General features: G+C 39.7%; 1 protein-coding gene across 2 annotated transcripts in view; it reads left to right on the plus strand.

Annotated features, from left to right (window-relative positions):
• gab2 (GRB2-associated binding protein 2) overlaps positions 1–12,425 on the plus strand; it is a 36,854-nt gene extending 24,429 nt beyond the window's left edge. Inside the window, exons 3-10 of one of the 2 annotated variants that reach the window (XM_085380066.1) lie at positions 3,071–3,299; positions 6,301–6,827; positions 7,400–7,497; positions 7,678–7,954; positions 8,081–8,171; positions 8,275–8,377; positions 8,510–8,632; positions 8,709–12,425. In XM_085380066.1, coding sequence (XP_085236192.1) covers positions 3,071–3,299; positions 6,301–6,827; positions 7,400–7,497; positions 7,678–7,954; positions 8,081–8,171; positions 8,275–8,377; positions 8,510–8,632; positions 8,709–8,852 — 1,592 coding nt within the window. In that variant the 3' untranslated portion in view covers positions 8,853–12,425. The remainder of the gene's footprint in view (positions 1–3,070; positions 3,300–6,300; positions 6,828–7,399; positions 7,498–7,677; positions 7,955–8,080; positions 8,172–8,274; positions 8,378–8,509; positions 8,633–8,708) is intronic. The other variant, XM_085380067.1, reaches the window with a different exon arrangement.
• The last annotated feature ends 569 nt before the right edge of the window (positions 12,426–12,994 follow it).

The following is a 12,994-nucleotide window of genomic DNA, read 5'->3' on the forward strand; positions in this document are numbered from 1 at the left end:
CGTGTTTAGTCTGCATAATACTCTTGTGAACTCTTTTCAAGGGAAACCTTGCTCTAGCAGAGTAAGAATGCCATGCAAACATCTCTCTTCACTGCTGATGTTACCCATGTCAGCAGCAGCCTAGTTTCTTCTTCATCCATTTATATCACTGTCATGGAAACGTCCCATACCCTCAGCAACCACACATCCAAATGGACCCAGTATGTAGCCCACTGGGACACAGTGCTTTTTTTATAGACTGCCAAGCAGATTTGGACAACAAATAATGTAGCTATGTTCAGCACTGTAGAAACAGTTTAGTGCTCATGTAATGAATACATTTTCAGATGAACGTCCAAAAGTAGTGGTCTCCTTTTCAAGGGCACGCAGACGTCAGACATATTGTGTCACCTTATTGTGTCTCGCACTCAGACACACACAACAACCCCCAAAATCATCAGCACCACCACCAAAACCAAGACCACTGCCAGGCCTTTGTGTACACTCTTGATGTATCTGAGGTTAATGTGCAGTACTTACTGCAGCTGTTTGAGCCACAAGATAGTATTGTTAAGTGCAATCTCTGACAAAAACCATTAAGGAAATAATGGTTTTGAAGTACTTACATTCAAGGCATGTGTTTAGAGTGTACCTTAAATCATTATCTTTTATGCAGTATTTAAGGGTTTCACTTGCAATGCTGATGAAAAATTCAGCTGCTTCCTGTATATTTCAATTCAATAGGTCAGTGGTACTTTCTATTTTTATTTCTAATTTCATATTAAATTATCATATGTCTGTCTTATTCTGGTTGGACTGGGAGGAAATGAGCACTCTACAAAGACCTTCTTGTCATGAGTGATCCAGCATGGTTCTAATTTTGGCCCTCTGAGCAGCAGCCAGCTTATATTAGATTATGGCCACAGACTCAATGAGACAGTAGGTGATGTATTATAGAACATAATTGGAAAATTGCTCATGAACTTAGGAGCTCTTTGACCCAGCAAAGCAATGTGTCATTCACCGACCAAAAGGGTCCTTCAATGCATTGCTGTTGATGGTCTGATATTTGTTTCAAGCATGGAAAGAACTCTTTGTCTTTTTAAACTGCCTTTGATGTTGGTGCTTCAGTTTGAATTTAGTGAAAAGAAACCGTTTTGGGTAATGAAATCAGCCTCAAAACTAAAAACCGAAGAAAAAAAGAAACAAAAATCACTACTAACCTCTTATTTTATTTGACTCCTTCCTCTTAGTTTTATTGGCTTACTTTTTAAGCTGTGGTATTGTTATTTATACGATAATAACGGTAAATAATAAGCATTTTTCCACCTTACTTTGAGCGTCCCAGTACATTAACTAGTGTAGCGAAAATTTGTAGCATCTGTGGGGACATATGAGTGTTTTTATTTTCTGCTCTTCTCTCTGTTTCTGTTTTGCGGCTTTGTTCTGTGTTGCTGGAATTGCTTTCCAGTGGCAACATACATCATTAGGTCCATTAGTGTCAGTGATGAGCCATATAGGCTGTTCCATCAGCACACTGAAGCAGTCATCCTTCATGTTGTTCTGATTCTGACAGTGATATGTGCAGTTAATCAAAAATCTTTTAGAACATAGAGAAAAACATTATCTTGTGCAGCTGTCTCATGTTACTCTTTAGTTGAAGTTTTGTTCTCTCCGCAGGATCAAAGTCATCAAGCCTTCTTCTGTTTTTTTCATTGCATCTGTCCACTCTGGTGCGCGGGGCGGGGGCTATTTTTCGACAACAGATCAATATATCTACCCATATTCATGGGCCTAGTACTCACCGCACTGGATGAAAGCTTTTACAAAGCTTTTTGTGGAGAAAGGAGATGATGCCTAACCAGCCTAGGGAGAATGGAATTGCTCAGAACAATGGTGTAATTGAGGATCACTGGGGAGAGTCCCCGCCTGTGTTGCTGTGGGCCTGGGCATCTCGCTTGTGTCCACTAGCTTGGAGTCCTCATAGCATAGCCCTTTTTTCCCCTCAGGCATGGATGTGACCTCATTCAGCAAATTGGACTCCAGAAAACCCCCACCCTCCAACTGTCCAACATGCATACACACATGCTCACACACCACATTTGTATCTGTTTCTCAGCACATATTATGACTCACAGAACATTGCCTTCTTCTTAAAGGGCAGTTTGACCCATAGCTTGCTTTGTAAAGGCCTGATAAAGATTGAGGAGAGTCACAGTGGACAGACAAATTCAACGAAAAAGTGAAAAGCAATACTAGTCATTTGTCTGACGGAAGAGTTGATTTTACACTCCCTCCTGCTTCTAAAAAGGGAAAGGTTTTCTTTTTGTCCTCGTTTATATGTTTTGGTTCAAGACTGTTGTCAGATAGTATTTTCTTTTTTTAAGCTTCAAAGATTCTTGCTTATGCAAAATCTTTCATTTACTGTACAGTGAAAGAAAGAGATTACTGTCAGCAGTAGCTGAGATTTTTTTTCTCTTTCGCCTATCAGCTAGTGTTGCACAATGCACCATAGGTCGATGTTTCAGTGGGCTGCCTACTCACTACTCCTTCTGCTCAGTGTGCACCTCCTCATTTTGGCTTTCTGCCCAGTCTATTTCCAGCATCCCCATCTCAGATTTGTCTTTTCTTTATAGTCTTTCAGTGGAAAATATCAGGAATGTCACACAGAAGCAATAAGATTGTGAGATCATGTTGTTCACATAGTCCCACTGTGCAAAACAGTAGGTGGCTCCATAAAAATAAAAAACAGGCACATTGACCTTGGCCAAAAAGGATAACTTGGATCATGTGCTGTTCAACTGCATCCCAAAAAGCAAGAGGATACGATTTTCTGTCTTCCCTGGAGATAAATCCCTGTTCTCTATTGATTTGAGTGTAGACTGATTGCACCTAACTACAAGACTAGGTCATCTGAAGACCTAGAACCCTTTCACCTTTTAGTACAAAGACTTTGACAGCAGAAGTGAAATGTGTAAGGGATGATTACTAAGCTCATAATTTCTAAAGCATAATACTATGTAACATATCACTTCTACAGAAAACTAACCTAAGTGAAATAATCAATTATCCCAATGTCTCCTCTCTGCAGATGGCAGGTTACACCATATGCCCCGTTCTGTTGGAGCAGATGTCACCGGCTCAATGGCTCCTTTGACCGGAGAACGCAAGTCCTCTGCCCCCGTCCATTCCAGCCAGCCAGTGCTCTTCACATTTGATGTGCCTGTGCGCCACACACACCATAACTCCATGTCCAACAGTGCGCCCCAGGACTACCTCCTCCTCCACCAGTGCATTAGCAGGAAGACAGAAAGTGCACGGTAAAGGTCATGACCTTCAGGCGTCCTGTGTCAGTTTCCTGTTTTCCGTTAATGCAGGTCAACGTACAGGTTTACAGCGTTTCCTCAGCTTAGAAGCCTCTGAGGGTTAGAAGTAACGTTTTAGGGTTGAGAATTGTGATGTCACCGTGTGTGTGTGTGTGTGTGTGTGTGTGTGTGTGTGTGTGTGTGTGTGTGTGTCAGTGTGAGTGCCGCATGTGCTGTGGAAGCGCATATGATGAAGCATTGTGGAAAGTATAAACAAAGAAGGTTTTCATTATTCACTGAAATTAGATCCAATTTGAAAATGTAAGGTAAGGTATAATGGATTGCATTTTGTAACATGGTATGAACATTTGGTTTGCTGTGCTGATAATTATTAGAATAAACAATCAGATGTTGGATCTTTTTGTTTATTCGGTGTAGCAAATACTATAAAAATGAAAGTATTTTGTCAGATTAATGCAAAAAGGCTCTAAACAAGATCCAGCCATGACCCAACTTGTGTTTAATTATCTTAATCAGTCATTTGAAAAATGACAAACATTGAATGCAATGAGTTGCAAATTTCTTTAATCAAGTGTTTCATTGAAAGTACTACAAAGACAAATTGCCAAATGTTGAAAGTGATACATTTGAATTTCTTTTTGATCTTTGCCGAATTTTAATTTCATTGCATGCACCACATCTAAAAAAAATTGGTACATGGATATATTTGCCAGAGTACTGCATCATCTTTTCTTTTAACTGTCTGTAAACACTGAAGAGAACAATTGCTGCAGTTTTTGAAAGCAGAAAATGTTCAGACTCTAGGCTGATAGAGGATTCAGCTGCTCAACAGATTTCAGCTTTCTTTGTTGCATTTTTTTCATTTCATGATGTGCCAAATGTTTCAGTGGGTTTGCAGGTCTGGACTGCAGGCAGGCCATTTTTTGCAACCAGAGCCTGCTGTTGGTTGTATTGTCGTATCGATTTATTTTTTCTTTTCATGGTTTAACATATACTTGCAAATGTAGTGATAAAATGCATTCACTTAAAATCCTCTTGCAAAGTGCTATTCAGGGATTTCCATTACAGATTAATGTGTGTCTAATAGACATTTGTCATAATTCTCTGAATCCTTTTTAATAATATGCATCATAGATCCTGATCTCCACATTTTTGACAACATTAAATTAAGAACCATTATTTTTAAAATGCTGAGCGATTTGCCCATAAGGCCTTTCTTATAGGAGCAGACCCTCACCATCTGCACTTGCGTAAGTCTCAGCCACTCTAGGATGTCCTGTTATTAATTAAACAAAGTAGTTGTTCCACTAGGAGTATTTTTTTCCACGTTATGCATTTACAGTCTCTTGTTGCTCTATTTCAACCTTTTTTGAAACATGTTGCTTGCCTTAAATTAAATTCAGTACATGTGTATCTAAAAAATACCACAGCGTGCTAGACTTTATATGACTTTGTAACATGTGATAATGCCCTAGCTTTGTAGTTGTAAAGCAAAATGTGAACAAATGCAGAGGTGTGAATACATGTGGGGTAACTAGAAGTAGGTACATAAATGCTTGTGTCAGCTATATGCTGAGCAGGAGAATAAAAGGGACCAGGCATTTATATTAAATGCGCTCCTGTGTTTTGCATCAGCATGCACCTTGCTTTCTACCGCCTTCGTGCCTGTTTTTTAAGAATCAAAAGTCAGCTTTAATAATGATGCCATTCGGCAGATAGCCGGCACAGTAGATGATCAATGAGGTTGAGGCAGCAATTCATCACTCCTATAGGTTTAAACTCACCCAGGGAAGAACTGCCCTCTCAGCCACACGATTTGCACATAAATCTGCTGCATTGGACCTCTGCAAAACCCAGGAAATCAAACCTCACAATCCATCTCATCAGCTTTATGCAGATATTTATGTTGCTAGCTTCTGTTTCACAATTGTGCTAATTAAGACAGGCATCTGGTGGCAGGGTATGATTCATGTCAGAATGAAACTCCGTGGGTCTGACTAGAATTAATCTGCGTAAAAAGCCCACAAATCAGCCACAATGATGGAATACAGAGCAATGAGCAAAATTATTGATTGATGATGAAAATCCACAGGAGACAGAAGAAGAAGAATTGATGGAACAAAGTGTGTTATTTGACATGAAAAAGAAATTAGATTAGAGAGAGCAAAATGTTATGTCAATATTAATGGTGTGGCATTAATGCATTATCTCTTATTACAATAAAGAGTTCATGTAACCATTAGAAGCCTGCAATTTAAATTGCATATTTGCACACAGCCTCCTCAGCTTACATAGAGAAACAACTAACTGAGGATAACTTTCAGTTGCATTGCTCCACTAACTAGACCAAAATTTCTAAGGAGCAGCGTTGCTTTGGTTTTCTCTCAAGGTCAAGCCCTTCAAAGGAGCCAGACTAAATGAGGCATGTCCCTAGGGTGCCTGACCGAGACCGAGAAACTCTGGGAAAGTCATAGAGTTCCCCCTCCCCCTCCCTTGACAGGGAAACCCTCTTTTGTCAATGCTGAAAACATAAAAATAAAGAAGCTTTTCAAAGAATGATTAAAAATACCGAATTCAAAAAAGCCAGTCCCCCAGGCATTAGAGGCAAAAACGTTGCCTGTGGCATTGGATACAATACTTGTATTGTTCATTGAGCCATCTAAAAAATAACTAAATCACTAAATAAGGTATTTTAGCTCCATAGGTATCATTAACTGGATATCAAGTATATTGTTCTTTAATTGTGTGCTTAATGCTTATCAAGGTAAAGTTCCCTCTGTAGTGCCATGGTACCATCTAGTGGCTATTTTGGTGATTACGCTAAAGTGACAGTAAACACTGTAATAGAAGAGATGATGGTTCATTTTTGTTTAGATAGGCTGGCGCAGTACTTAATTCACGGCATGAGAAAAATAAAGGTAGATAAAAGAAAAGCAGCAAGAAGGTTTCCAGAATAAAAGTTTGTGTGTTTGTGTGTATCCTCTCTGTGCTGCAGAAGTGCCAGTTTCTCCCAGTCCACACGAAGCAAGAGTGCGCAGCTGCATGGCTTTTACAGCCTTCCCAAGCCAGGAAAACACCAGTTGCCAGTGCACGATGACTCGACCCAGGAGGCCTGCTACGTTCTTCCAAGGGGTTACAGCTCGGAGGCGCCAGCTCACAGTGGTCTAGGTGATCCTGAGCTTGAGAATGAGGAGGTCTACACTTTCAAAACGCCTTGCAATGCCCTTGCCACAATGCACAGCAATGAACGCTTGCCTGATAACTATGATCTGCCTACACCACCTGGCTCCTTCTATCAGATCCCCAGGACATTTGATAAAAATCACAACGCCTTGACACCCTCTAGCTCTGAATCCTCATATAATCCTCCTCCCAGACCCCCTAAACCCAGTCAAGGGTCTGAGGGTCAGTGGGGGAGTCCTCAGTCAGTAGGGAGCCAGAATGAAGAGGTAATGTCTGCAGTGTCAGTCATCCCACGCAGAAATACTCTCCCTGCTGTCGAGAACATCAGACTGCACAGAGGTACGCAGGAAATAATTATTGCTATGACTGCTTTGCTAATACGTTTTCACTTCTTCTCTGTTTTTGACAAATAGCAAACACTTTTTGCATCACTCACCTGCTTCTCTTTCACTGACTCTTTCTATATTCTTCTGCTTTTCACTTTGGTGATTTAAAATTAGCAACTAAGCAGAAACAAGCGTCCCAGTCTGGCAAACTCTGTCCTGTTGAGATGCTAATGAAATTCAAGCCATACAGCCTGCTCCAGAATTTTTCATTCCAGGCTTTTTTCTGCCATGTGAAAAAAGCTTCTGTAAACACAATGCATGGTTTCTTAGCTTGCTGTGGTTATTACTTTGCAAAGTCCATCCTTAGCCATCATATAGGTAGAAACAAGAGCTAATGTGGGACCACTTTTTTTAAATGTTAAAAAGGTCCTTCCTACATATAAATTGATCTCTATAGCAGGGATTGTCATACAGTATTTAAGTCATGTAGGCATGGAATGTTACTTTTACACTTGGGCAGCATTTTCCCTTTCAAAATTTCTGACAGTGGTAAATATTGATCATTTCCTTCACCCTTCTCCACAGGATCCTCCTTTGAAACTAACAATCAACATCGTTTCATCCATTTCAACCACTCAGGCCAGTCTATGGAGTCAGTCAATGATGGTTTCAGCTCTTACCTGGTGAGTAACTCTCCCTTGAACTGCACTGTCTCCTCAGATAGATCCTGTCAGCAGTCAATCATAAACTGCAGAGATAGAAAAGGAAATACTTCTATATTTATTCCAACTGAGTGCTACAGTTTTCCTGCAAGTCCAGGGAGATTGTGAGAGTCATTTGCCCCATGTCTCTTTTGATGGCAGAGACAGACACCACTTACTCGCTCAGACAGCGGCAATTCAGATGACAACTACGTGCCCATGAATCCTGGCTCCTCACCACTCAGCGCTTGCCAGGCTGACAGTCCTAAGAATATCTACATTCCTATGAGCCCAGGGCCACATCACTTTGATTTCCCAGGATTCTCTGCAACTTTACCTGCCCGTAAGGCGAGCAGTGCCTCCTTGTGCCACAGGCCCAGTCGTCTCAGTGATGTTACACCACCGCCTATCTATCGCGACCTCAAACCTGACAGAAAATGTGAGATTTTGACACTTAGCTTCTCACTTCTCACTAAGAGCATGCTTCAAATCAGCTCTAAACTCTGGTGTAAATTGTTGAAGACCATGATATTTGTTAATAACATCTGTTCTTGTTTTTCTGCAGCAAAGCCAACACCTCTTGATTTGAAGAACAACGGGATCATTGATGAGCTGCCATTTAAGAGTCCAGTCACTATGTCCTGGACACGACCCATGTGAGTCTTATATCAGTGCATTCCACACACACACAGTCAAGAATCATTACATAGCAGGCAGTACAGATGTTACAGATTTTTTCCCCCCCTTATGTTTCTTTAGGCCTGCTATGAACTGCACATCCTCCCAGCACTGTAGACCCATCTCTACACAAAGCATCACCAGCACCGACTCTGCAGACAGTGAAGAGAATTATGTGGCTATGGTAGGTCCAGGGAGCTGGACGGGGAGACTGGGGAGAGTACATTGTGTTCTTTGTTTTAACGATCCACTTATTTGTATGCACTGCTAACTCACTGCATACTGTGTGAGTGAAACCTCCCTCCTATTACATTAGCAGAACCCAGCGTCTACCTCCCCAGCCGTGAGTGGCACCAGCAGCCCAGCCCCTAGGAAGTGTGGCAACGTGGACTACCTAGCACTGGAATTCCAGCCTGGGACACCCAACCCACACAGAAAAGTAAGCAGAGGATTTTATAGACTAAATTAACTTTTCTCATTTCATGTGCAATTAAACTTTATTTATTGTTCCACAGCCCTCTACGTCCTCTGTGACATCGGACGAGAAGGTGGATTATGTCCAAGTCGACAAGGAAAAGACTCAAGCTCTGCAAAACACAATGCAGGAATGGACTGATGTGCGACAGTCTACTGAACCTGCCAAGGGGGTCAAGTCCTGACACTGACCTATACATCAAAAACAAGCCTTAAAGTGTCCCTATTATGCAGGTTTATCATTTTATTCAGGGAGTCAATTAAAATAGATTAAACTCTAGTACAACGAGCGGTTTTCTTATTCTCATTGCGGTGACACTTCTTTTCACCCTCTAACAGGTTCCATTACAGCATTTCCCCAAAAAGTTGACAATAGCGTTGCAAAAGGGAGACATCCTTGATCACAGATGTATAATCGTAGTCCTCCAAGATAGTGTTACCAGGTTTTCCTGCTGAATTGAGAACCTTAAAGAGTTTAATTATTTTGCCCACTGGTTTGCTACATATCTTTGCATGAAATAATTGAATTAACAATAAATTTAAAAAATGTTATTTTATATTAAATCATTTATTTATGCAGAAATCCTAGGAAACTGCCACTCATATATATATATATACACACCCAAAACATACTGTAACGCTCTCCAGCACCCACTGTCCACCTCTGAATACCATGTCTGGATATTGGGCTGGGTTTTTTTGGTTTTGGGTGTTTGGTGTTTTTGGCTAGCCTTTAACCCAGTTGTAGCATTTTATTCAAAGGGCTGCAGATTGCAAGCATAAAGCATTAGACATGTTAGAAAGACACCACACATTCACATAATTCTGCTGCAGCTGCTCCTTTTATAGGAGGGAAGCTAACAGATGGTGAAGTTAGCCACATTAGCATAATGCTAACACTAAAGATTTAAGGATATTCCTATTGTTGTGGGGACATTGCTATGGAAAACTAAAAGTACTTTACTTGGTCACTTCCTCAGATCCAGGGAGTGCCCGAAGACTCGACAGCAGAGCATTAGGTGTGTGTTCCTCACAGCAAAGGAATTATAGAGTTCGTAGAAGTGACTTTAATTGAAAATAAAGCAACTGACTACATCTAAATTGAATTAAGGCTGCTCCTCATTCTTTGTTAGTGAGCATGTCAAACCAACCGACTGCATAAACTTCATGACATTGTGTCACAGTGACATAACTAAGTAGCAATACAGAAAAAAGCCTGGAGTGTAAAGAATGTATTTGAGACATTACAGCAGCAGAGATTTTGCTTTCATTTGGCCACACGTGAAAGTTTGGCCTTTGAAAGTTTCCAGACCTCTTACATGAACAAAAGGCTGCGTAACAGATTAGAGAGTTGAGGAAAAACTTAAAGCATAATAGGGGCACTTTAGGTCAGCCATCTCCAGTGTCAAGTTTCTGCCACCATTACCATGGATACTGGATGAGCTTGCTTAAAACTAAAATATTTGGGCCTAAAGCCATAACTAATTTATGCCTGTTCTTTGTGATGATTATTACTAGAGTGTACTGCAAGCATGCAGAATATCAGGCCATACAGGTGAAGTTCCCTGCCAAAGCTCCTCACACAGACTGTTAGAACAGTGAATAGATAATTAATAATATCATCCTTACTGTCAAACTGTTATTTATAAATGCACTGTTTGATCACTGTTCCATTCAACCCTCTGCAGAAGTTAATTTTGTTTGCATCTAGTTGGCAGTTTATTTTGTCTTTGCCATTTAAGAGCAACAGAGGCTAACTGGTCAATAACCATATTAATATACTGTAAGAGTATGCTTGCTGGTCTCAGGAATGCCAAGATGCACTTCAATTTTGGCATGCAGGCTGACTTTCTCTTTTCACTTTAATCTATCATTTGTGCTGAGTCTTGCAGAAGCAGTGAAGAGATTATTTTCACTGCGGGCAATCATTTCAGCTTAGCAGTGCATGTCTGGTAAGAGGAGAGGAAAAAAATATAGCCATACAAATATGCAAAGGCTTGTGTCAGAACCCCTAATGATAACCATACATGACTGTTGCCTGGGTTTCTATTAAATATGAGCCCAAACTATATTTAAAAGCTGTCAGGCATGATGGCAGGCCAATTATTTCAATGCAGGAACAAAGTTGGTTACATCCAAATCTACGACATGAAGAAGATGGGAAAGGCAAGATGACAAAACCTCGTTACGTTTGATTTCAGTGGTCATTTCACTTGAGTTAAGATTCAAATGGATTTGCAATGTAAACGTGCACTGAAAAAAAAAAAAAAACCCCAAAATTATTGTGTTGTGCTGATTAAAAAATAGAAATAAGACAAGAGGTGTAGTTTGCACGTACTCTGTCTCTCTAGAGACCATTAACAAAAGTCTAGTAGATAAAGAGTAGCATATTTCTGTTTTCCAGAACTCTCCATTCACTGATTTCTCTCTTTGGGCTTTGAAATGCCACACACTACAGCTTTGTCCCTGAGGAGTACTTTTGTTCCTGTATGTAAATTATTAATAGATATACATATTGCAGTGCATCTTTTTGACTGTTAGAAATTTGATACACTTGTACAAGGCATAAAGAGCACTACAATAATGTAACATAGTGCTTTAAATGCAAAGGAAATCTACCACAGTGGATATTTGCCAGTGATCGTAGTCACTATAAAACAGTCGTGAAATATTGTTTACTAAATTTCTTTTGTTGATCAATTTGCCTTATATTTTCATTTCGGTTTAGACCGTACATTTTGCCTTGAAGAAATTTTCACAATATTCTTAGAATAAACAGGAAGAATCATATTATAGTAAGGACAACTGAATGATCAGTTTCTAGTTCAACTCAAGTTCAGTATTTCATTGTGGGCTGGAACCACAGAATCCATTTTTGACCTTAATAAGAATAGCGTGGCCATGGAGTGCTAGATGGTATGGATTATTTCATTAAGATTTACTTCTTAATGTTTTTCTACCATTTTTACAGCTTTTTTATATTCTTTTTAATCATTATTTTTTACTGATACATGTAAGCAAGTGTTATGCATTATGACAGGAACAGGCTAAATTAAACTACGTTTGTTTAGTGTATTATTCTTTTTTTAAATTACCAAATTTCATTTTTGTATGATCTAATCATAAAAAGGCAAAGGCTGCCAGTGTAAGTTGGACTGGCAAATCCCAGGTGAATTATGATTCACAAAGAGCAAGAGAGGAAAGGTAAGAGTGAAGAAAAGCCTGTCTCCCTGTCTGTTTGTTTGGGGTTTTTTTTAATGAAATGGATGTGTAATTTATTATCTAGAGAGATCATGTGTAAGCAGAAGAGTTGTGTATGTGTTGTGGTAGATTGTAAGCTGTAGTATGTTAAATGACAGCCTGACTGGGTTGAAAACACTGTTCAGATCTACTGTCAGGCTGTCACTGAGTTGACGTACTGTACTTGTAAAGATTTTTTTAACCACTATTATTACTACTACTGTAAGGCAGATTGCTTGTGTTAATTTATTAATTTATTGTATGTGTGTGTGTGGTTTTTTTTTTTAGTTGATAATAGTAAAAAAAGAAAGAAGGAAAGAAAGAAAACAACAACAACCATCAAACAAGGAATCTTCTCTCTACTAACACTGATGTATACAAACTGTCTTGATTTTGAAGCAATATGAGAAAAACAATGACAGTGGTATTGTGGTACAGTTAAATTGGAATACACAAAAATACAATACTTTGTTATTCCTGTATAATGGTAGGCTTACAATGTGGACGTAGAATAAAGCAAGAAGTGAAAGTTTGGTGTTAAAGTTCTTTAAATGTAAACCTCATCTTTCAACCACACTTTCTCCTTTAGTTGTAAACTGAACACAGTGGTGGAGATCTTACTGTCCACACACAGTAAACTGTGGCTGCTCCCTTTAGGAGGTCACCACAGCAGATCATCTGTCTCCATCTCAGCTTATCTCTGCTATCACACCAACCGCCTGCATGTCCACTTTCACTGCTTCCCTGAACCACCTCTGTCCTCTTCCTTGTTTCCTCCCCCCTGGCAGCTCCATCTTCAATGTCCTTTGTCCAATATGTCCACTATCCTTTCACTGTAAAAGTCCAGTCCAGCTTGGTCACTCCCAATGAAATTAGCATCTTCAACTCTCACACCTCCAGCTTTACCTCCTTTTGTGTGTGCCACTATCTCCAAACCATAGATCACAGCAGAACTCACTAGCATCTTGAATTGCTAGTAATACCAAAATAAAATACCTTAGAACATCTTCCAAAACAGAATATACAGACGTTAAATGTATGCTGCCCTCTGTTGTTAAAGAAAGCAGCTGCAGTCAAGTACTAATAA

This window comes from Rhamphochromis longiceps, linkage group LG14 (assembly GCF_057381845.1).
Source record: "Rhamphochromis longiceps isolate RC_006_pf linkage group LG14, R_longiceps_female_GT1.1, whole genome shotgun sequence".
Taxonomy (NCBI): Eukaryota; Metazoa; Chordata; class Actinopteri; order Cichliformes; family Cichlidae; genus Rhamphochromis; species Rhamphochromis longiceps.